At 45.8% G+C, this 23348-nt stretch overlaps 5 protein-coding genes across 6 annotated transcripts; 2 read left to right on the top strand and 3 right to left on the bottom strand.

Annotated features, from left to right (window-relative positions):
- Positions 1-1226: 1226 nt before the first annotated feature.
- Positions 1227-3479, bottom strand: LOC102715315 (serine/arginine repetitive matrix protein 2). 2 transcript variants are annotated; one of them, XR_001550493.2, is made up of 3 exons: positions 3277-3479; positions 1431-3145; positions 1227-1339 (listed from the first exon to the last, which is right to left on the bottom strand). XR_001550493.2 is itself a non-coding variant. In XM_015838409.2 (2 exons), the coding sequence occupies exon 2, from the start codon at positions 3112-3114 to the stop codon at positions 1771-1773; it is 1344 nt and encodes a 447-aa protein (XP_015693895.2). In that variant the 5' UTR covers positions 3115-3145; positions 3277-3479; the 3' UTR covers positions 1350-1770. The 2 variants fall into 2 exon arrangements, 1 of the variants encoding a protein (XP_015693895.2); XM_015838409.2 differs by lacking the exon at positions 1227-1339 and having other exon boundaries at positions 1350-3145.
- Positions 3480-5143: 1664 nt separating this feature from the next.
- LOC121054792 lies at positions 5144-5823 on the bottom strand. The gene has a single exon (XM_040525509.1). The coding sequence runs from the start codon at positions 5744-5746 to the stop codon at positions 5459-5461; it is 288 nt and encodes a 95-aa protein (XP_040381443.1). The 5' UTR covers positions 5747-5823; the 3' UTR covers positions 5144-5458.
- A 2032-nt stretch (positions 5824-7855) lies between these two features.
- Positions 7856-8624, top strand: LOC102715032. The gene has a single exon (XM_040525490.1). It carries the CDS (start codon positions 8087-8089, stop codon positions 8399-8401), a length of 315 nt encoding a protein of 104 aa, XP_040381424.1. The 5' UTR covers positions 7856-8086; the 3' UTR covers positions 8402-8624.
- A 4204-nt stretch (positions 8625-12828) lies between these two features.
- LOC102714474 (G-type lectin S-receptor-like serine/threonine-protein kinase At2g19130) lies at positions 12829-15324 on the top strand. The gene has a single exon (XM_040525201.1). It carries the CDS (start codon positions 12829-12831, stop codon positions 15322-15324), a length of 2496 nt encoding a protein of 831 aa, XP_040381135.1.
- Positions 15325-20612: 5288 nt separating this feature from the next.
- On the bottom strand, positions 20613-21288 carry LOC102716421 (calcium-binding protein KIC-like). The gene has a single exon (XM_006656332.3). It carries the CDS (start codon positions 21191-21193, stop codon positions 20804-20806), a length of 390 nt encoding a protein of 129 aa, XP_006656395.1. The 5' UTR covers positions 21194-21288; the 3' UTR covers positions 20613-20803.
- Positions 21289-23348: the final 2060 nt, after the last annotated feature.

The raw sequence follows: 23348 nt of genomic DNA, 5'->3' as shown, positions 1-23348 counted from the left end.
GGTGATCAAAATCTTGGAACAGTATAGAGCTAATCTTTTGCAGTTGTGGGCCTTGTGGCATGCATTCCAAATGTTTCTTTCTGAATATAGACTAGCAGCACAAAGGCCTTGTTCCTCTAGTAGATTTTGGATTTTTTTAGACACGCTTCCCAAGCTGCTCATGCATTCCATGCAAAAAAAATCAGTATAAATGTTCCTTATCTGATCTTTGTAAAGAAGATTTTGAACTTATTAGTTGTTAATTCAGTCATTTATACCTAAAAAGCTATCGTAAAAAAGTGCAAAATCTTTGGGAAAAAAAGGAACTTAAGATTAAAAAAAACACCAAGTATGAACATGACCCATGCGGCCATGCCTAATAAGGTTCATCAAACTGTTTGGCTTCTGATGAAAGAACAATCTAGTCTCATCTCATCAGTCCAATTATCATTCTTATTCCTTTTGTAAAGTACGTACTTGAGAACAGAAATATACTTCTTTTCCATACCATGCATGCTGAACGTCAGCTGGACAAGTCCAGCAAATATTCTGTACTGCTCTCTCCGTCCCAAAATAAACCAATTTTCTACTTTTTATCTTTAATTTTTGACTTTTCGTCTTATTCAGAAAAATTTTACGATTGATATTTTTGTTTTTATTAGATGATAAATTATTAATAGTACTTTATGTGTGACTAATTTTTTTCTAATTTTCTAAAAATTTTTCAAATAAAACGGATGGTCAAACGTTAGACACGGAAACCAGAGAATTTTTTTTTTTTGACAGAGAAAGTACACGGTAGATAGTCCAAATACAGCTTTGGCATCTGACCAAGTATGTGTTAGCAAGCAGCCAAACTAACAGATTAACCCATTCTTATTACTTTACTGGTAGGAAAAAAACAGAGAAATGGAACAGGCAACTGACAAGTAAACGCAGCCAATGCCAATCTGAAGCCAAACATGAGTAACATTTATAACACTGATATATATCTTTCATACCAAGCAATGATCAGCATTTAGTGAGACAAAGAACAGGTTGTAGCTTGTTTCTTTCTCCTATCTTTCGATTCCGGCATTCATCCCGTGATACTCTTAAAGATAAGCACGTGAATCTCCAGCAACGACTGATCCAGGCTTATGTTCTGTAGGGGCCAAAATTCACCAGGTTGGCTTGAATTTTGGGTCTGTAATTTTATCCACAGCCTGAACCAATCTGATTTGTGACAGTTTACATGGGCCCCAAACTGAAACTGTAGTGATTTGGACTCATGGTCCCATATTTGTGTTCTGGTTCATGAATTTTTATTGCTCTTATCATCCCTTAAGCAGGTAAATCTTGAACTTAATTTATGGAGAGCCTAACAAATTTATGAGAGAAAAATTAGAGGTCAGTTTTTCACTGGATACTTTCTTGAAATCTCAACGCACAAAGAAAGCAACTGTACTTACTCAAAATGCAAGGATACCATTTTTAACCACACCATGATCCTGTACTTGCTCAAAATCTCAATCCAAAGAGCACACTTAAAATTCCAAAACAAGAAACCATAGGAAGGACTCAACACTATCTCTTTGCACACATTGACTAGCAAGGCCTTGAGAAAGAAACAAAAACAAATAAAACAAGAAGAAGAGGAAACAGAGCATGGCATATGAATGTAACACTGTAACAGTAGCCGGACCATTTATGCAACACGCCCCTGCAAAAAAAGAACCTCAACCGAATGCTATCTCAAGTTAAGCAGGCACTTTGGAATTTTCGCCAAGAAGAAGGTGGAGGTGGTTCTCCTCAAGCTTCTGCTGCTGCCTCGGGTGCTTCGACGTCGAGCACCCGCGCGTTGTAGGACGGGATGGCGTTGCCGTCCTCGGCTGCGGCCGTGAAGAAAGAACGCTTCCCGACCAATTCAGCGACCCTCTTGGCGCACCCGGAGTCGCGAGGGCTCTCGTCAGGAGGCGGCATGGTCCTGATCCTTGGGAGCATCTCGGCGACCTTGGCGATTGTTTGAGGAGAGAGTGGATCATTGGATGCCTCGATGACTTTCGCTCTGATCTCCTCATTCTGGGTTGCGTCCCCCGATGAATCTGGCAGAGACTGCTTGCGTCGCCTCTCCTGTGCTCCACTTCCTCCCAGGGACGCGCCAGGGGTGAGGCTGTAGCGGCTCGGGACGACCCTCATCTTGGAGCTCCCCGCCGGCCTCTTGGCAGTGGCGGTGGAAGCGGCGGCGGTGGCACTGCCGCTCTGACTGGACGCACCTTTGGGCTTGAGCTCGTCCACCACCTTGTTGGCTCCCCTTGTGTCAGTAGCCTTGCCAATGGATTGCCTCCTGGGCCTGGGGCTCGTGCTCCTCGCCTTTGCTCTACTTGCTGCTGCTCCTTGCTTGGAGTCCAGCGTCTGCTTGGTATTGCTCGACGGCCATGGCTTGGCGGGGACCGCGAATTGCTTGGAGGGTCGGCTTTCTTCTCGGATGGCATTGAGCTTTGTGGGGAACGGCTTGGCCCGCGCCGAAGCAGGCTTGCTGCCGACGCCGTGGTGGATCTCCAGGGGTCCGAGGCTGACGCCCCTGCGACGCTGCGCTGGAGGCTCCTTGATCGGCTTCAGGATCCGCGCGGTGCCCGCGCGTTTCTGTTGCTGATGCTGCGCGGCGGCGGGCACCCTAGGGTTCGCGGCGGCGATCTCGAGGGGGCCGACGCTGAGCCCCCTGCCGCGCGTCGTCGCCGAAGGCTGCCTGATGGGCTTCAAACTCTGCCCGGAGCGCAGCGGCTGCTTCTCACGGTTGAAGATGGAGATGACATCCAGGGGCCCGAGGCTGAGGCCCCTCGGCCGCGGCCGCACCTTCGCGACCATCTCCCTCATCGGAGCAGCGTCGCGGTTCGGCTCCGGCTGATTTGAGCAGCGGAGATGGTGGAGCCGGGACGAGAGCCGCAGGATCTCCGCCTCGATGTGGTCAATCTCAGCCTCTACATCACAGCCGGCGGCGTCATCAACCCCCGGGCGGTGATTCTCCTTATCACCCTTGCGCACAACCGCCACGGCGGGGCTCTGGGGGAGCCAAGCCGATCTGGAAGACACGGAGTCATCGAAGGCGGCGTTGTTCCAGACGTGGACCAGCGGGATGAGCGGGTCCTCCTCCATCGTCGCCGCCGGCGAACCCCTTCGCCTCCTCCTGCAACACCAACAACAACGACGGCGACAGCCGCAGAGATCAGATACCAATCGCAAACACAATCGATGAACAAACAAACAAACAAATCGAATCGCAGAGATCAGAGCAAATCGACGCGCGCGCGCGCGCACCTGGATCGATCAATCGATCGGTCGATTCGAGTGGATTCCTTCTCCCCCTCACGCGATTAGTGAAACTTTTGAAATTTGTGGGAAGGGGATGATGGATGATGCGTGGAGGGGGGAGAGGAAGAGGGTTTAAGAGCCAGGTCAGATTCGACCGTTGGGACTCGGGAGCGGAGGGGAGCGCGCCGCTTATATATTTTACAGGTGGATTTTTTTCTCAAAAAAAAGGAGAAAATACATGAGGAGACATGGAGTGGGTGGGGCTAGCAAAGAGTCAAGTGGTGGAACGAAAGACGTTGTGGCAAGTGCGCGTCCACCAAACTCCGCTCCTTGTCTTCTCTCGATCTTGAAAGCGCATTTTGTTTACACATTTAATCTCATTTTCGGGGATTACGTGTGCCCGCTGTACTCTCGCCATTTTAAAATACTTAGTTTTAAAATGTAAATTATATTATATTTTATAATGATTACAATTTGATCAAAATTACTCTATTAATACTTTCTCTAGTTTCAAATAAATGGCATAGGTAATTATCTAACTTTGACAACTCGTTCTTAAAAAATTATTATGTATGTCTAAAAACACGTTATATTAGTGACACGTAATGTATAAATACTAAGCATGCAGCTTCGGCTAATCATTTGAAATTTATTAATGATTAAAATTGAAATAGTAATGATCAATTCTAACAACTGACAATATATCACATAAACAAAGTACTTTTGAATATAAATATTATATCATAAGAATTAGATTTTAACAGAGTATTTGTTCATCAAATTTTTATTGGAAACAATCACGCGCTATATTTCAAAAGGGAAGTACTAATATATACTGTTGTGTGTACTATGCTAGTAGTAGAGTATGGTTTCTTTATACTTACGTTTGTAACGTTGTTTAATCGAGGCATCGAGTGCAGCTCCCATACAAATTAGAGCCGTAAATTGCACGAATGCACAAACCCACGAAAGCAAAGGGAACAACTCAACAAAGAGCAGTGTCTCGGAGGGCGTTTCGTCTTGAGAGGAGAAAAATTACAAACTCGCCCATTTGTTCTTCGCACGTCACGTCATAGTCGCAAATGCCAAATGGAAGGTGCTAAATGGTATATTTTTATTAAAAAAATTTTATATAAAAGGTTATTGTCTTATTTTAAAGCATATTTTTAATTTTACAGCAATTAATTTTATCATTTATACTATTAAATAAATATAAAAAATAAAATCAATCATCTGTCATCTTTCAAAAAAGTCTTGAGCTGAAGCCTTTTTCTCTTTAACGCAGTTCCTGGGCCGCTAAAACAGGCCCACTTAAAGCGTGGTAAGGCTCGAAGAAATTAGCAAAAGCCCAAATTTTATATGACAACTCGGCAACTCATCTCCCTTTCCGACCCAATCTTTTAATACTGATGACTTCGCTTTAGGACGTCACGCATGAACAAGCACAGCATGTTCAGGCATACCTGGCCCGTATCGTATCTCACGAGTCACAATCCTAGATGATCTTTCTCTTCCTCTCTGTTTATTTTATCTCCGCAGATGAGCTCATCTTTTTTTCTAAACGAAGTAAGGGTCCTTTAAATCATGAAAATAAAAAAATCAGGCAAATAGAAAAAACACAGTATTCGGTCAGAAATGAAATGTAAGTGTAAAACAAAAAATTACAAAACACATGAAAAACGAAAAAAATAACCGTTTGATTGGACCACAGGAAAAACACATGAATTTGAAGAGAGATAAAGACTCACATGATTTTTTCTATGAGATTCTACGTCTTGTTAAATTTCCTCCAAAACTTATAGGGGAAAAGGCATTCCACAGGAATTTTATAGGATTTCATAGGGTTTATTTCTTTGATTCAAAGGATTTTATAAGAAAATTCCTATATAAATAGAATCCTTAAAAAACCTATGAATTTTCTTTGAATCAAATGAGGCCTAAAACCTAATGCAAAACACAGGCTGCCAGTGCCAGGCACTATGATCATCCAAGTTGTGGAGTAAGCAGATCAAATAATGAGAACATTGAGCAGCTTGCCAAACAAGAGAAACAGAAATAAATAAACAAGTATGCCAAGTTGCCAGGCATAGCCCATCATGGTTTGTACAGTACAATGCAAAAAGCTAGCTAGCTTCCGGGAGCAGAGGAGGAGGAGGAGAGACACATGCGTGCGTGCCGGCGGGGTGGGTCAGTTTGGCCCCCAGAGCAGCAGGTGCATGATCTTCTCCGTCTTCATGATCTCCGTCTCCTCCGCCGCGCGCTGCTGCTGCTGCCGCTGCCGCTTCCGCACCTCCGCCTCCCACGCGCTCGCGCTCGCCCTCGTCCTCACCGTCGTCGTCGCCGCCTCCGTCGCCTGCCGGCCACGGCCGTCCACCGAAGGCTGCCGCTCATCGCCCTTGGCGCCGCCGTCGCGCTCCCGGAGCAGCGACGCCGCGCGGAGCGCGGACTCCCGCTTGCAGTCCCGCCCGTTGCACATCGCCGCCGATGCCCACCTGATGACGAGCTAAGCTAGCGTGCAGCGCGCTTTCGCAAGTAATCTCGTGTGCAACGACGGACGCTACTAGCTTAGATTTTAGCCACATGGTTGCCCATTCCGAGATGTTTTTATAGAAGGGTGAGAAAATTTGTCAGCCATGGGGTGCGGTGAGGTGGACGGCCCCGGCCGGGGCCCTCGGCTCGGCCAACGGGTGGAGCACGTCGTGCCAGGTCGCGGGGTGGAGGCATGGCATGGACTGCGAAGCTAGCGTTCGTGCGGTGGGGGCTGCGACCGGGTGAAACGGTGGACGGGAGCGACCACGGATTTGGGCCCGAGCCGTCGTTAGACGCACGACGAGGCGAAAACGCGCGCGCGGACCCAGCGAAAAAAACGCCCGTTTCGTTCCAAACCGGTGGTGGGTTCGCGCGGCGCGGGGGGAGGGGGGGTTGCACCTGCTGCTCTGTTCCTTTCTCCCCGCGTCGCGTCGGTGCAGCGCGAATAGCCCAGCGACAGCATGGCCCCGTTCTATTTTTCTCGCCCTGTCTCTGTCTTTGTTTCTGTTTTTTTTTCTTTTTTGTTACGAGGAGGACGTGTTCGAGTTGTTCGCTGCGGCGCACCATGTCATGCTGCCCACTACAGCACGAGCGAAAACGGCGAAACCACGCGCTGCCTCTAGATACCCCCGAGGATCACCGCCGCCGGCGCATATTCGTGGCGCCGTCTTTTTTATCAGTGTTTATCGAAATCTATTGTATTCATTTCGTTTCTATTTATTAAGTATACTTAATAAGTTATAATTTAAATTTAAAGTTTATTTTAGTTTTCTCTATCGTATAGTATTTTTTCGTCTTACCTTTTACCTCGTTAATAATATAAATATATATATATATATAACTTTTACTTATAGATTATTTTTAGTTGGTAAATATATTGTTTGGTAGTTTGGCTTATTCAATCACCCTGTTATTAACGCACGAAAGAAGTGTGTTAGTTGTTTTTTTTTTTAGAACAGAAGTGTGTTAGTTGTTGATTGGCTTGATTCCGTCGCGTGCCAGCCATTTTGCTTACTACTAAAGCCTCATTCTGTATTCGTTAGTAGACTAAAAGCAAACGGAATCCACGCAAAGGGAGATCATTCCAGCTGTTTATAAATAGCAGTTGCGATGTGGAGAGTACGCTGATTGTGAATACAGCGTGCAGCTCTTCCGGCGGCAGAATCTGATTCTGAAGCTTCAGTTGGTTGATGAACATGGTAAACATAAGACAAGGATCGGTGGATTGCTTTCTGCAAGCCTTGTGATGTTTCGTGTCAACTACCTCTCATCTTCTGTGTATCGTTGTTTAGAGAAGAATAAAACTATATTGCTCTTATTCAAAGAAATATAAGATGTGCTTAAAATATATATAACTAATCATTTAGTTTTAAAAATATACAAACGATACTCTGTACTTACGTAGTTTCTCAATGAGTCCAACCTGTCAAAAAGAAAATTCAACATCTTACATTTAAAAACGGATGTTGTATTTTTTTTTTGGGTTTTTTTTTGGGTGAGGGGAGGGGAGGGTGGAGAGAGACCTGTAGCAACGAATGGTAATATATGACTATATCCTAGCTCCCGTATTAATAGTTTCATAAAGTTAGTTGGAATTTCCTCACGCAAAAACTAGTTCGAGTAAATGGTTTGAGATCTCGTTTCGAGCAGAATTTTCTGATATTGCACAAAATCTCGCGAAATTCATCATCTCACTGGACCTTTGTATCATAATCCCAAAACAAGATCTTAAACCATTAAACCCATAATTGCACACGCCAAATTGAATTAGACTACTATTTCAATCTTCGGTACGTTTGTAACAAAAAATTCAGTGACGTCCATGTTAAAAAAACAAGACAGAAATAATTATCAAAAAAAAATCTGAGCGGTCAAAAGTTATTTTCCCTACTAATCTGACTGCACCCTTTCTGAGATCTCAGATCATTTGTGACTTCGTTCAGTGACACCAGTGTGGTCGGCGCCGTAGAATATTCTACTCGATGGTGCACCTTAACCCAACCCCCTCAACCCTGGTTTTTGGGAATCAGTGTGTAGTTTACTCGTCCTAAACCAGCAGCCGGAGCCCCTCGTTTTCCCTCTCCCCGGCGTGACGGCGTCCTTCCTCGCTGCCGCCCCTCCCCACCCTCCGGATCCCCGTATATAAACGCGTCCCGCCTCGCCTCGCCTCGCCTCGCCATTGCCGCAACAGCACAGCTCAGTTCCAACCAAGAAGCCAACTGCCATAACAAACAAGCCATCCCAACAAGAAAGAAGACAGACAGCGTCCGGAAGCTCGAGGGCGAAGATGAGCGGCTCGTCGCTGAGCAAGAAGGCGTCGTCGTTCGTGGTGACGGCGAGCATGAGCGCCGTGGAGGCGCTCAAGGACCAGGCGGGGCTGTGCCGCTGGGACTACGCGCTCCGGTCGCTCTACCAGCGCGCCGCCGCCGCCAAGCAGGTCACCGGCCGCGCCGTCCCGGTATCGCTGTCGTCGCAGACCGGCGCCGGCAACGGCGGCGCGGCGTCCGCCGCCGCCGCCTGCGGCAGGGCTACCAGGTCAAAGAGGTCGGAGGAGGAGAAGCTGCAGAAGGCTTATCACCTCGTCTGCTGGGGACCTAATTGATCAGCTCTTCGTCTACTGTTTTTCGTTTCCAAAATTTGTTTCTCCTCATTTCTGGTGTGTAAATCGAGCCTATAGCTGCAGGATTTTTTGTACTTTGATCTGTTTCCATGTACTACTCCCATCTGATTTTGATGGAAGATTGCTAAGTGGAGTAAAAATCAACAAGATGCGATTTTTTTCACGAATTAATTACCTCTTCTCTGCTGGCTCATCCATCATCTGTTGCCGCAAAAACAAAAGAATCTTTGGTTCTAGGTACTTCTAACCATGGCTCATTCATCATCTGTTGCAGCAAACAAAAAAGAATCTTTAGTTCTAACCATAGCTACCATAACTTGATGGTAGTTGCACGCCGCAGATGGCAAACGCATGATTGAGTGCAGCGCGGGTGATCATCTGATGACCGACCAGATGAGCCTGAACATGGACCGGTTACGTGCCGTTGTTCATCAACGCTGCACTCAATGATGCATTTGATTCTCCGTTTCCATACCGACTTGTCCCCTCTGACATGATCTGCATCTCGTTATATAATAGTGTGCACTCTGGAAAGCACTGGATGCATGCAAGCTTGAGCAAGTGGTATTATGTACGTACTTCTGGTACTACAGCTGCTGCTACCTTCGTGTTTTGATAGATCAAGCTTGTACTGCTGCCAAACAGGTCCAGGTCCTGTACTACAGTACTAGCATCGCTAGGCATGTGCCGCTGCCCTGTTACAAATTGACATGTACAAAGATCAAACTTTGGTAGTACGAAGTATATTGCAGACAACAAAATTCAAGATGGTGCAGAAGAAGAAAAAAGACATACGTATACACCTCATTTCGTTAAAGAAAATTAAGGCCCGTTTAGTTTCCAAATTTGTTTTGCTAAAAAATTACATCGAATCATTAGACATCTAAATAAAGCATTTAGGCTGTGTTCGGTAGAGGCATGGGTAAGTTAACTTACCCGGCATGGAAAATAGCATAGAAAACGTAATAATAAATTAGTACATGATTAATTAATTATTAATTATTAAAAAATATAAAATAGATTAATATGATTTTTTAAAAACAACTTTCCTATAGAAATTTTTTGCAAAAAATACACCGTTCAGTAGTTTGGAAAGCGTGGACGCGGAAAACAAGGGTGTTAAGTTAAGTTAGAGTGGTTGAACGAACGCGGCCTTAATATAGATAAAATAAAAACTAATTACACAATTATTGGGAATCATAAGCCGAAAGAACATAATTAGTCTAAGATTAGCTATAAGTGCTACAGTAACTCATATGTGCTAATGCTTAATTAATTATACTCAAAAGATTCGTCTCGTGTTTTTCAAGTAAGCCGTAAAATTTATTTTTTTATTCATATCAAAAACTCATTTCGATATCCGATAAAACCTCCAATTTAACACCTAATTTTTTTCAAACCAAACCCGCCGTTGGTACTACGACAGATCTACTTTCACCCAGCATTTCAGCCTCGTTCTCCCATGCGAATCAGGAATTCAGGATGCGTGGCATCAGCCTGAGACGCACCACAATTATTTGCCCTAGTAGGTTGACCTTACGTTAGGATGTCAGCATCACCAGAGATGGTGGGCTTTGAATTGAGCTTAGCTTTGGCCCACGGGCTTGTACAGCACGGCAGATTGGAGAGAATTTCACGGAGTGAACATCGAATACCCGCTGAACAAGTCAAATTACTCTTGGTCTATTTGGCAATTCACTACAAGCGAATTTACCTGTGCATAATTTTTTTTAGGCGAACCACCCGTTCATAATTTGGGCATTCCTTGTTAACGAGTACATGGTTGAATTGCAGAATGGGAAAATTACTCTGGCCCAAAATCAAACGGATTTCGCGTATACAATACAAATACAAATGGATCATACTTCCGTATTTTTAGGAAAAAAACAAACAGTATATTTACAAATAAAAAATAATTTATAAATAAATATTTTATATTTGTGTTTTAGCGCTAAAGCAAAAGTAAACCCAAAATCAAACCTAAATTTATGATTGAAATTTTCAAAACTTATATGCATAAGCAGAGGACAAATTTGAAAGCCTGCACAAATCAATAAGTTACGCGTGGTTAGCCTGTCAACGAATCACGATCGATCTCACGGATTAAAAACCACTTGGAGAGTTCAATAAATTAGATTAGTCAGTAACTGTATTTTAGCCGCGATCGGCGTCTCGCCGCAGGAAGCAGAGCACCTCGTCGGGCGGCGCGGCGCGCCACACCCGCGGCCGCGCCGCCCTGTGGCCGAGCTCGGCGAAGCCGTGAGCCGCCTTGTTCCCGCCGCGGCGCACGTGGGAGACGGCCATGTCGTCGAGCAGCGGGAGCAGCGCCGCGATCTCCCTGCACAGCCTCAGGTCCTCCTCCGACTGCACCTCGGCGCGGTCGTGCACGACGTCGACCACCGCCTTGGAGTCCCCCTCTGCCCAGACGCGCCGCCACCCGCTCCGCACCGCCAGCTCGAGCCCCCGCCGGAGCGCGGCCAGCTCCGCGACGGAGCTCGTCGCCGTGCCGATCCGCTCCGCGTAGCCGAGCACGAACGCGCCGTCGTGGTCACGGTACACGCCGCCGATGCTCGCGATCCCGGTCGAGTGCTTGGACGACCCGTCGAAGTTGAGCTTCATCCACCCCGCCTCCGGCTTCCTCCACGCCCTCGCCGACGAAGACGACGAGTACCATACACCGCCGCCAGTGCAACCGAGGCCGCAACCCAATACGGTATTGCGCCGCCGCAGCACTCCCAAATCACGGCGATGCACGCGCAGCATCTCCCCCCTCCTAGAAAAAAAAAAAACAATCGCAATCTTCACGTCTATTTAGCCCCAAGAAGACCACCAATAGGGAAATGTTGGGGAATGGACGGAACTGTCGTTGCCGGCGAACATCCCCCTCCACCGGAGTTCTTCCCCTCGACCGCCGTGGCGCAGGCAGAGCTCGAGCAGGGAGCAGGCGTGCCATGGCGGCGACCGGAAGAAGGGTTTGCGTCGCAGGACGAAGTGGAGATGGTGGCGTGGGCTGGGCTGGGCTAATTGTGGGCCGGCCCATGACGGGCTCTGCAGTAGCCGGCCCATAAAGTTTGAGATGCCCTTTCGGAATTTATTGGCCCGCCTTGCAGAGTTCATCCATGGGCCTAAATACAGGAACAGAAGCAAAACGGCGCCATTCATCGACCTGCAGGCTGCAGATGTGTGGTCAAATGCACTGTTCTGATTGCAGAACATCATTGATCGTGAAGGAACACGCACATTAATCACTGGCGTTGGTAGGCACCAAAGTTTTGGAATCATTCTGGAAGAATCTTAAACCTAGATTGTTTGCTTTTTTCAGAGAAAAAAAATCGACTGACATACTTATAAATAAAAAATAATATATGAGTAAAACTTTTATATTGGGATTAAAAATTAAATCTAGAAAATAAGCTACGGTGAAAAATCTTAAAATTTACTTCTGAAAAGACATATTTACAAATAAAAATAATATCTAAATGAAACCTTTATATATATGTTTTTAGCAATCTAAAACTTAAAGCTGAAAATAAGCTACGATGGAAAAAAATTTAAAATTTTGTGTTAAATTTAATATTAAAATTTAAATGTTACTACCTCCGTAACTCCGTTTCATATTGTATGACTTTTTAACCTTATCTATATTTACTAATTAATAAATATATATAATTGTATAAATCTAAATAAGACTAGAAAGTATAGTCTGACAAAGTCTCTAGAACAGGCGTCACTATCCTATACTGTTGCAAGTCATATCACAGTTTAGCATTTAAGACCCAAATAACTATAGATAGGCAAGGTGATCCAGATCTTGAGCCTTCTCCCCTGCTCGGAGGGAACTTTAACTTTTGTCATTTTTACGAGGGTAGATTACTCCCTTTTCGTAATATTTGCAAGGGGTGAATGATAAATTTAGCACCGCTTATTTTTAACACCTTTATTTTTTTATTTATATTTATACTTATTAGCTAAAATTTAAATTTTTAATCTTAAATTCAGCGTTAATTTTAGATTTTCACTGAAGTTTATTTGTAGTCTTTATTTTAGATCGTTATATATATATATATATACACATATTTTTATTTACAAATTATTTTTCGTTTACAAATATAGCAAACATTCATACCTAACAACAATAAAATGTTACTTCATCCTCGCAATGTAAGTCTTTCTATCATTGCATTAGATTCATCAGATGTAATGAATCTAGACACATATATATAAATCATATATATTCATCAATAAATACATTTAAATAAAGTTAGAAAGAATTATAATATGAAACGGAGGTTATAAATTTTAGCTATAAATTTTAACGAATAAGACAGAAGTATGGATTATGGGACGTGCAGTTCTGTCGCCATATGTGCACTTTCTTCATACTCTCTTGTTGCACAATTGCACCATCAATGGCTTCCGCCGTGCAGGTGCAGCTCCTCGTCACGGCCGTCCTCTGCATCTCACCGCGATGCTTCGCGTCGGACACCATCTCGGCCACCTCCCCCGTCTCCGGCAGCCGGACCGTCGTGTCGAAAGGTGGTAGCTTTGAGGTTGGTTTCTTCCGACCACCAGTAGCTAACAGCAATGCGACGTCGTCGTCGTCGTCGTCTCGGAGCAGCAACTACTACGTGGGGATATGGTACAAGAAGGCCGTGTCGCCATGCACGCCGGTCTGGATCGCGAACAGAGCGGCGCCGGTCGCCGACCCGGCCTCGTCGCGGTTCGTCGTAGCGGCCGACGGCAACCTAGTGCTGATCAACGAAGCCAACGCGCTAGTCTGGTCCACGAACGTCAGCTCCGGCGCCGGCGGCGCCAACGGCACGGTGGCCGTCATCTTGGACACCGGAAACCTCGTGCTCCGGCGCAAGGTCGACGGTGACGACGAGGTCGTGCTGTGGCAGAGCATGGATCACCCTGCCGACACGTGGCTCCCTGGAGGGCGGCTCGGGCTGAACAAGGTCACCGGCGAGGCGCAGGTGCTGACCGCTTGGAAGAACTCCGGCGACCCTGCCCCCGGCGTGTTCTCGCTCGGGATCGACCCGGCCGGGACCAGCCAGTACTTCATCCTGTGGAACAGGACGGTACCGTACTGGGCCAGCGGCGAGTGGAACGGCGACATCTTCGCCGGCATCCCGGAGATGACGTCGCACTACATCTACAACTTCGAGTTCGTGTCCGACGCCAACGCCAGCTACTTCACCTACTCGCTGCAGGACCCGGCGATCATCTCCAGGCTCGTCGTCAGCGTCTCCGGCCAGATCACGCAGCTCACGTGGGTGCCGTCCGCCGACGAGTGGATCCTCCTCTGGACGGAGCCGCATCGGCTGTGCGACGTCCACGCCGTCTGCGGCGCGTTCGCCGTCTGCGACGAGAAGAGCCAGCCGTTCTGCAGCTGCCTCTCCGGCTTCCGCGCCGCCGCACCGGATGAGTGGGATCTAGGAGACCACACGAAGGGTTGTCACCGGAACACTCCATTGCGGTGTGCGAGCACGAGCACGAACACATCGGCGGCGACCGGCGACGAGGACGATGACGACGACGACTTCTTGCTCATCGCCGGTGTCTCACCGCCGAAGAATCCATCCCGTGTGAAGGCATCCAGCGATCCAGACTGCAGGTCGGCTTGCTTGATGGATTGCAGCTGTAACGCCTACTCCTACGGCGATGGCTGCGCCCTGTGGCACGGCGATCTGCTCAACTTGCAGCGGCGGACCGACGAGGCTGCCGGCTCCGGCAATCTCTACGTCAGGTTGTCCGCCATGGACGTGGCTTCGAAGAGCAGCAAGAAGACGGTAGCTCTGGCATGCGCCAGCTCCGCAGCTGCGTTGATCCTAGCTCTATCCACCATGGCGGTCGTTCTGCTCTGGATGTCGAGGAAGAGACAGAGCTTGAGATTCACGCAAGCACTAGAACGTGGCAACCTGGTGGCGTTCAGGTTCAGCGACGTGAGGACAGCGACCAAGAACTTCTCGGAGAAGCTCGGCGGCGGCAGCTTCGGGTCGGTGTACAAAGGCAAGCTTCCCGGCGGCGTCTCCATCGCGGTGAAGAAGCTCGAAGGGCTCGCCAGCGACATGGGCGACAAGCAGTTCAGGAACGAGGTGCGCACCATCGGCACGATCCACCACGTCAACCTCGTCCGCCTCCGTGGCTTCTGCTCCGGCCGCGGTGGCGAGCGGCTGCTCGTCTACGACTACATGCCCCACGGCTCGCTGGACAGGGCGCTGTTCGGCGGGAAGTCCCCCGGCGCCGCCGTGCTGAGCTGGGGCGAGAGGTACCAGATCGCGCTCGGCGCGGCGAGGGGGTTGCTCTACCTGCATCAAGGCTGCCGCGACCGCATCATCCACTGCGACATCAAGCCGGAGAACATCCTGCTCGACGAGGCGCTGGTGGCGAAGGTCGCCGACTTCGGCCTCGCCAAGCTGGTCGGGAGGGACTTCAGCAGGGTGCTAACCACGGTGCGCGGCACCATCGGCTACCTCGCGCCGGAGTGGATCTCCGGCGTGCCAATCACCGCCAAGGCCGACGTGTACAGCTTCGGGATGGTGCTGCTCGAGATCGTCTCCGGCAGGAGGAACGCGCGGTGGTCCGGCCCGTGCTCGGAGTACTTCCCGCTGGCGGCGGCGAGGAGCGTGCGGGAAGGGGAGGTCGCCGGGTTGCTGGACGAGCGTCTCGACGGCGAGGCGGACTTGCGGGAGCTCGACCGGGCGTGCAGGGTGGCTTGCTGGTGCGTGCAGGACGAGGAGGCGAACCGGCCGGCGATGGAGCAGGTGGTGCAGGCGCTCGAGGGCGTCATCAGCTTCGACGTGCCGCCGGTCCCGGTGTCGCTGAAGGTTTTCGCCGACGGCGCGTCGCTCTCGTCCTTCTCCGATGAGTGCTCCGGCGCACAGCTGAAAAGCTCTTCTTGATTTGGACGTGATTAAGCTGCCGTGCGCTTGCTTTGCCACTAATTGCAGCGGCCCATTGCAATTTCCGAGTGGGCTGGGCCTCAGGTCGTGCGGATATGGGCCGTCAATTTGCAAGTGGGCCATTTTCTTGAAAGAGAAGCCTTGCGGGCTTGCAATGTCCCAGTAAGTTCACCGTTTTAAAATAGATTTCCAACTTTATAGTAGCTAATTTCATAATTTACACCATTAAATGACTATCATAAAAATCATATAATATTCATATTTTATCTTTAGCTGAAAAAGAAACACCGCCATTGCGTGACAGTGACCACGAAGCGAACCTACTGTGCCTCCGTCTTTAGCCAATTATTCTTAAGGTTGGGAAGCTGATAGCTTGTTGTTCACTTCATTGTTCAAAAAAATCATACCAAATTTCAGTAGTATCAAATTTTGAAAATGGCGGATCATGTTTGCAGGGAGGCCTTACCGGGGCAGAACTAGAATTTATTCAAGAGTAGGGTTGAATTTATACAATTTATATAAATTTATCTTTTATCTTTCATTTTCTCAAACTTTGAAATATAATTTTAATGTATATTTAGGTTTAGGAGTAGGGTTTTATCCCAATCTGCCGTACTCCTAGTACCACCCAACCTTACCAAATTTTAGTGAAACTTTTATAAGTAGAATACTCCAAAATGCCAAAATTTGGTAAGGTTATGTTGGCAGTTGGGTGTTTAGTCTGTTGTCTTATCAATACTAAAATTAAGAATTTATATCTCTTTTAAAAGAATATATAGCGGTCACATTTATTTTCTTGTAAATTTTATAAATTATCCATTGAACTTCTTGAAATTAATAAACAATTAAATCTAAATAGATGTCCACGTATAAAATAAAATTATGATGAATATTTTCTATAGAAAAAGCTATCATGAAAATTATATTTGTATTTATTTTAGATAATATTATAATGCATTTTATTTTATGCGTAGGTAATTTAGCTAGTGGTTGAAAATGGCAATAATAGTGAACAAGCGTCGTGTGTTGCACTCTCCTCCGGTTAAGTTTCTAGGCCTTTTTGATCGGAATCGTGTAACAGCTGGGTCAAGGCCGAGGCAACTGCAATTTCAGCTCGCCACAGAGAGAGAAATGATACTACCGGGGTGATTGTTGACAATAAAAATTTTATATACATATTTTTAGTAATTTATAAGTTAAGATTGAAAAATAAACTTTGGTGAAAAAATATTAAAATCAACTCTAGATTTAAGATTAAAAATTTAAATTTTGGTTTATAAACATAAGCATAAACGAAAAGATAAAAATACACTGCTATTATCGATCTGCAAGTAATATTGATTTGTTTATGGACAAGCGTGGATCGTTTGCTGAGCAGCAGATGATCCTGGGGATAAGAACAAGCCAGCAACGCTGTCCCCAAGCACAGCCAGATCAAATTCAATCGACTAGAATCGGATTCTTTCGATCTCCACGCTTGCAGATGCAGCATGCGCGCGCGCGCATAGGAACCTTGCCAACTTCGTAGCGAAGCACATTATTATGTGGCATGTCTGCAAAACAACGGTGATTCGCAAGCAGACAGAGCAGCTAAGCACAGGCTGCGCAGGCAGCGGTTGCTGCTGGTCAGGAGACACCAGACTGAAAATGTTGTGCCCTTCGTCTCCACCACCTCCCAGTTGCATTTCTTTTTTAACATTGAATGATGAAAGGTTATTTAATTTTTATGATATCTATTTAATATATACAATAAAATTAAATATTATAAAGTTAAAATTCTAGTATAGAAAGCTAAGAAGATGAACTTTTTTTAAAACATTTTTTCGTTTAGTAGTTAAAATGTGCGCATGTGTGTAAAAGCATTGGAAAAACATGAGAAAAAAAAACTGATAAATTAACACAACCTTAACCGCTGGAGATGCTGCATCCAATGCCATATTCATACTTAATTCTTGATCAACTTGACACTCCACATCATTAGAACTGCCACTGATTGATCTAGCAGTGGTGCAGGGAGAGACCGGCCTAGCTGTGACATGCATGCACAATGCATTGCATGCTGACCTCGGCAGCTCGTGATCCGGTACCACACTTTGTTAACAAAGCTAATTTAATCACAAGTACAGCCACATCTTAATTAAAACGGCCATGGCGACGCAAGCACGTTGCAGAGAAGAATCCTAGAAGCCAGTAGCAGCTGCAAGAAATTCTAGAAATGAACAGCACCGTGTAGCGGCCACAACAGCAGCTCACAGCTGTGCCTCCTCGCGATGGACAGCTCACCAATCTGACTCAATCTGACTCTGATCACCACCCAATTTGCACTAACAAAACCTTTAATACTAATTATGTTTTAAAATATAAATATTTATAGTTTATTTATCATATAATATGAAAAATATATTTTTCATGTTGCTTTAGTGGTTAAAATTTTGAATTCTGGGCATCTTTTGGCTCTAAAATCGTTGAAATGATTAAAACCATGACAATCAATATAGAATGTTTGTGTTATAGTGTAAATTTGAATCTTGAAAATATTTATATTTTTAAAATCGTGAGTTTTCTTTCTCACGGGAGGCAAGGGTCACGTGTGCGTCGACAGATCACGGCGTGGAGAGAACACAAGCCCAGCGTGCGGTTGCTTTGACCGGCCAAGTTTATTCGTGGCGTGGCCGAGCCGATCGATCGATCTGGTGGTGGATTAATCAGATGATGCCGCTGCGGCTGCGCCCTGCCGCAAGCCGCGGGCGCTGCCGCCACCGGCAGGGGGACATCGTGCCGAGAATCTTAGGCGCAGCAGGCAGGTTGCAGCAGGTTTTTTTTTTTTTCTCTCGAACACTTCAAGTTGAGAGGAGAGTAGAACAACCGAGAAATTGCCTGCCGTGAGGGTAGGTGCACAGGCAGCACAGCTCAGTGCCAATCACCCAACGGATTTACTGATAAAATAGTGACCATTTCGAAGGCGTGGCAGATCAGTGCAGTAATGCCAAACATTAGAAGATGTCGAGGAGCCAGGCCAAGCCGGCAACAGCTCATGACCTGGCAACAGTTCATGGTGGACACCTCAGCATCTACCGGGAATCCTACTCCCGTCCACATCAATCAGCTCCATGAGATCACTGAACCAATCATCAATTCATCGTCCGATCAATGTGGGCCAGTTCAAGTGCAACGCACCCGGGATACATCCCGGGTGAATTCACCGCACCGGCGCCAAGAAACGTCAGGACGGGTCTCCGGCCGGTTCGCTGCACCTCCACGTTCGATCGATCTCCCCAAGTCGCCGTCGGCGCTGGGCCAAAAATATCCCCGGAGCAAGCCACGCTGACGCCCCCCCCCCCCCCCCCCCCCCCACACACGCACACGCTTCCGATATCGCATCAAATCAAACACGCACGTACTATGGTTCTCCCTCCCTAGTCAATATTATCCGGCGTTTCAGACAACAGAATTGCACTAAATCACTTATTAACCGCTTATTAGTTTTTGTGTCCTATAATATAAGGGGCTGTTTAGTTCCAAAAAATTTTCGCCTAAAAACATCACATCAAATTTTTGAACACCTAGATAGAGTATTAAACATAGATAAAATCAAAAACTAATTACACAGCTATGTAAGAAATCACAAGATGAATCTTTTGAGCCTAGTTAGTACGTGATTAGCCATAAGTGCTACAGTCCTCACATGCACTAATGATAGATTAATTAGGTTTAAAAGATTCGTCTTGCAATTTACAGTCCAACCGTAAAATTCGTTTTTTTATTCGTGTCCGAAAATCTCTTTCGATGTTCAGTCAAATGTCTAATGTGACATCCAAAAATTTTTATTTCACCAATTGAACACCCTCTAAAAGTAACGGGAGGGAGTACTATATGTACGCATGGTACACAAGGAAAGAAAAAATTGTACTGGGTTGGCAGTAGAGAGTCAACCGGAGGAAACTCCGTGTGAAGCCTAGGGTTCACATTTCCGATATGGGGTAAAACTCGCATTCAAATGTTTTCTTAATGAAATCATAGAGGAATACTACCTCCATCCCATATTAAATTTATTTTTAGTTTTTAATATAATATTTTAACTATTCATCTTATTTAAAATCTTATTCATGATTAATATTTTTATTGTTACCAGATGATAAAACATGAATAATAATTTATGCTTGACTAATTTTTTAAAGTTTTTTATATTTTTTCAAATAAGATAAATGGTCAAACTTACTTTAGATACAGAAATCGAAAAATAAAGTTATTATAGGATAAAGCTAGTGGTAAAACCTAAATTTAGTTTATCTTCTTAATATGATTGAAAAATAATAAATAGGTTATGTTACTACGGTGACGAATGCCGTTGATACATGAGCACGATGGTGATAGCACCAGTGAAAAAACAGCTCCAATTGTTTTTCTTTTACCTATGCTTATTCATACAACTTATTTGTGAAAAAAAGTAATTATTGATAAGACTTTGATATACATGTAGTTACTAATTAATTCAAAATCAAATGTTATAAAATAAACTTTTAGTAAAAAAAACTACAATAATCTTATGATCATCTTTTAAAATGTAAATTCTAACTTATATATAAATAGAGGGTAAGAGTACAGTGGCATACTGGCACGGTGGTGCAGGGGTGAGATACCGTTGTTTTGACCGCGATGCGCGCGGAGGAGGCAATCGAACGAACGAACGAACCTGGAGATCAAAATCCGTCGCTTTCCGGCTCCTTTTCTCCCGCAATCTCCCTGCGGCTTTTGAAGCTTCCGGCCACCTTTTCGGAAGCTCCCGGCCCATCTTACCGCTGAAAAATAATCTTCTCATATCCACCTCGTAAATTCCTTTGCTCACAAAAAATTACAAAAAATTCAAAATTCTGATGATTTGGATGCAACTCCGACGACGCAGCGGATCAATCTGAGCGAGACCGGGTAAAACACACTAGCTATATATGCGAGTGACGAAGCGCCAGTGAAAATTGACGATTTTGACATCGCCGCCTTCGCCGTGTTGAATCGGGCGTTTTGTTCTTCGCCGCGGGTTTGACCTCGCCGTCGCCACCACCACCACCGGAAAGCGGAGGCTGCTAATGCCTGGTTAGTCTTAGCACGTCAGGAAGAAAATGAGTGGAAGTGTGGAAGAAGAAGAAGTAGTACTTGCTGATACAGTGAGTCTTCGGAGGACGACGACCGTTTGCCAAATTGGTCATACTGGCTCCAATCTGTGAATCGATCGGCTGATTGTGTAATGCGTTGTGGTACGGATGCATGGAGAGTTGCGAGAAGAAGAAGAAGAAGAAGCTTGCTGATCAATTAATTCAGATTCCAGCTGGGAGCGAAGAACGAGCAGAGTACATGAGTAGTACACATTTGTGATGGAATCCGTGAACCAATGAGCAGTGCCTCGATGATGAATCCTCATGCTATGAACAACGAGAAGAAGAAGAAGAAAAAGAAGATTCCTATCCATGTCGAAGCTAATAATCTAGCTGGTGAAGAGGAACTGGGAGGCCTGGGAGACGGCGTCGTCGAGCCACCGGCGCGGCTCGTCCATGAGGTCGGGGCTGAGGCGGACCATGAGGACGCAGAACTCCATCTCGCTGAGCGCGCCGTCGCCGTCGAAGTCGCCCTCGGCGAGCATCCCGCGGAGGTCGTCGTCGGACATGCCGCCGAGGCCAAGCAGCGGCGCGTTGCGGCGGAGGCTGTCGAAGGTGATGAGGCCCGAGGCCGGGTCCATGAGCAGGCGGAAGCCGCTGGCCAGCTCCTGCATGAGGCCCTCCTCGCCGAGCCGCTCCGCCATCACCGGCAGGTAGTCCTCGAACCCCACCCCGGCGCCCGCGCCCGCCTGCTGCATCTGCCTCTGCTCCGCCGCCATGATCGATCGAGTGGTGGATTCGATTGGTTGATTGGTTTTTGGTTCTTGCCGATGCTTGCGAGGAGAGACGGAGATGAATGGGATGCGTTTGTGAGAGGAGGAGGGGGAGGGGGAATAAATAGGGAGGGGAAGGGAAGGGGAGGTTGGTTTCAGAGAAGTTGCGGAGGGGGAGGGCGCGAGGAGAAAAGGATGTGGTGTGGTACTCGTCTCGTTGCGCGGGATCTCAGCACGGTCACGGACGCGGGGTGGGGCGGAGGAGAGACAGGTTGGGCGTGGGCTGGAATGAGCGAGCGGGGGGGGCTTCCTGGGCGCTTCGGCTCGGGTCGGGTCGGTTCGGTGGTCGGCGGGAGCGGGAGCGGGAGCGGGAGCGGGAGCGCGAGCGCGTGTGGGCCGTGTGGGTTTCGGGGCGGAGCCGCGCCGACGCGGTGACGTGTACGTGCCTAGTACGCGGGGACGGGAGTGTTGGGTTGGGGTTGGGTTGGGTGATGCGTATCACGTCACGGTTTCGGGTGGTGTCGGAGGGCGGGTTGCGTGGATAGCAGGGCTTGTTTTTTTTTTTAACAGCTAATCGATGACTTACGGACTACGGCGGACATACCATTGTTAATGCTGCATTTTTTTTGTCAAATATAAATTCATTGATAATTTTTGCAATTTAGCATAGACTATATAATATAATATGTGTATATATATGTATTTGTTTTAAAATATATTTATTTTTAGATTATTTTCCATACACTAAGAAAATATTAAAAATTCTTGTTTAGTCACTTCATTGATCAATTTTTACATTTTGAATTAATTATATTCATTTTTAAGCATCTGATTGCTTTGAAATCATGAAAAACCAATACAGAAATACTTATACTGTGATATATAATTTGAATCTTACAAATGCTTATATATTGGAACCGAAAAGTACTATGATTATAGTGGCAATCACACTGTAATATTATGTAACCATACTGTAAATTTTGAACTCCGACATGGGCAGCTTCGATCAACCCATGATTCTTGGGAAGTTCTACGAACTTCACGACAAACTCAGACTTTGATTTGGTCAGGAGAGCGATTCACGATTTTGAGTTTTATAGGGTGAAGTTCTAACAGGATTCGTAATGTTCGTTGGACCTCCTCTGCTGCGTCGACCTGACTTGCTTAGGTCTGATTGTGGTCACGATTAAGAAGTTTCGTGTCCCGTTTTTTGGTCGCCCATGCTGGGCACGTTTTTAGCCGTAACAAGACGAAGTGTCACACATCCTTTAGCCAAAGTTTCCATGGAAGCTTCGGTTAGAAGCCCCAAAAATTATTTATGACACCCAACGGAAGATCCATACTTTACTTCCACATCGCTTTCTCGACTCCAAGTCGTTTGCTGGCTGTTCTGTTCCTACTTGGGGGTATCTCGTACGGTTCAGTTTCTTGCCCAAATCGCTTTCGGATGCCTTTAATTGAGTTTTAGGGTAGGATCGGTTGGTTCAATCCGTTTATCCACTTCAATCTATTCATAATATGCTTTAATAAATTTAAAATGGTGTTCCTAAATTTTAAATGGGTTAAATAGTTCTTACCTTAAGAACCTAGATCCATGGATGGATCCTTCTTGCTGTCATGCACACTTTGCGCACTTTAGCACGTATAAACTCAGAAATAGAATTATTAAACTCATGTTCACACTACAAAAAATTGTTAAAATTGACTGAAATTTGGTAGAACGGTTTATCATGTAAAAGATCAACTTTGTATAAATTTTGATCTATTTTTACATACGGAAACCATGTATGTCTCTTGTTTTAACAACTGGGTTACCCATTTAGTTATCCATAGATAACCTATCTATGCCGTATGGATTGACTTTATTGAATCGTATATTCATGAACTCAAAAAAATATTTAGGTATATCTATATCGAGAGAAAAATAAGATACGTAAAAAGATGTTAGTCATTAGCGTGTGATTCATTGCATATTAATTATTTTAAACTTGAAAAATGTTTAATATGATTTTTAAACAGCTTTTATATAAAATTTCTTTTGTAAAAGGCGTACTCGGTTAATAGTTAAAAAAACATGCTTACGAGAAACCAGAGGAATTATCTCCCTATCTACCAATCTCAAAGCTGTGACCAACTCTAATTCTACTAAATAAACTAAAAT

The sequence above is a fragment of the Oryza brachyantha genome, chromosome 6, assembly GCF_000231095.2.
Source record: "Oryza brachyantha chromosome 6, ObraRS2, whole genome shotgun sequence".
Lineage (NCBI taxonomy): Eukaryota > Viridiplantae > Streptophyta > Magnoliopsida > Poales > Poaceae > Oryza > Oryza brachyantha.
Note: the sequence above shows the minus strand (reverse complement) of the source record. Positions and strands in the feature narration are given on the sequence as shown.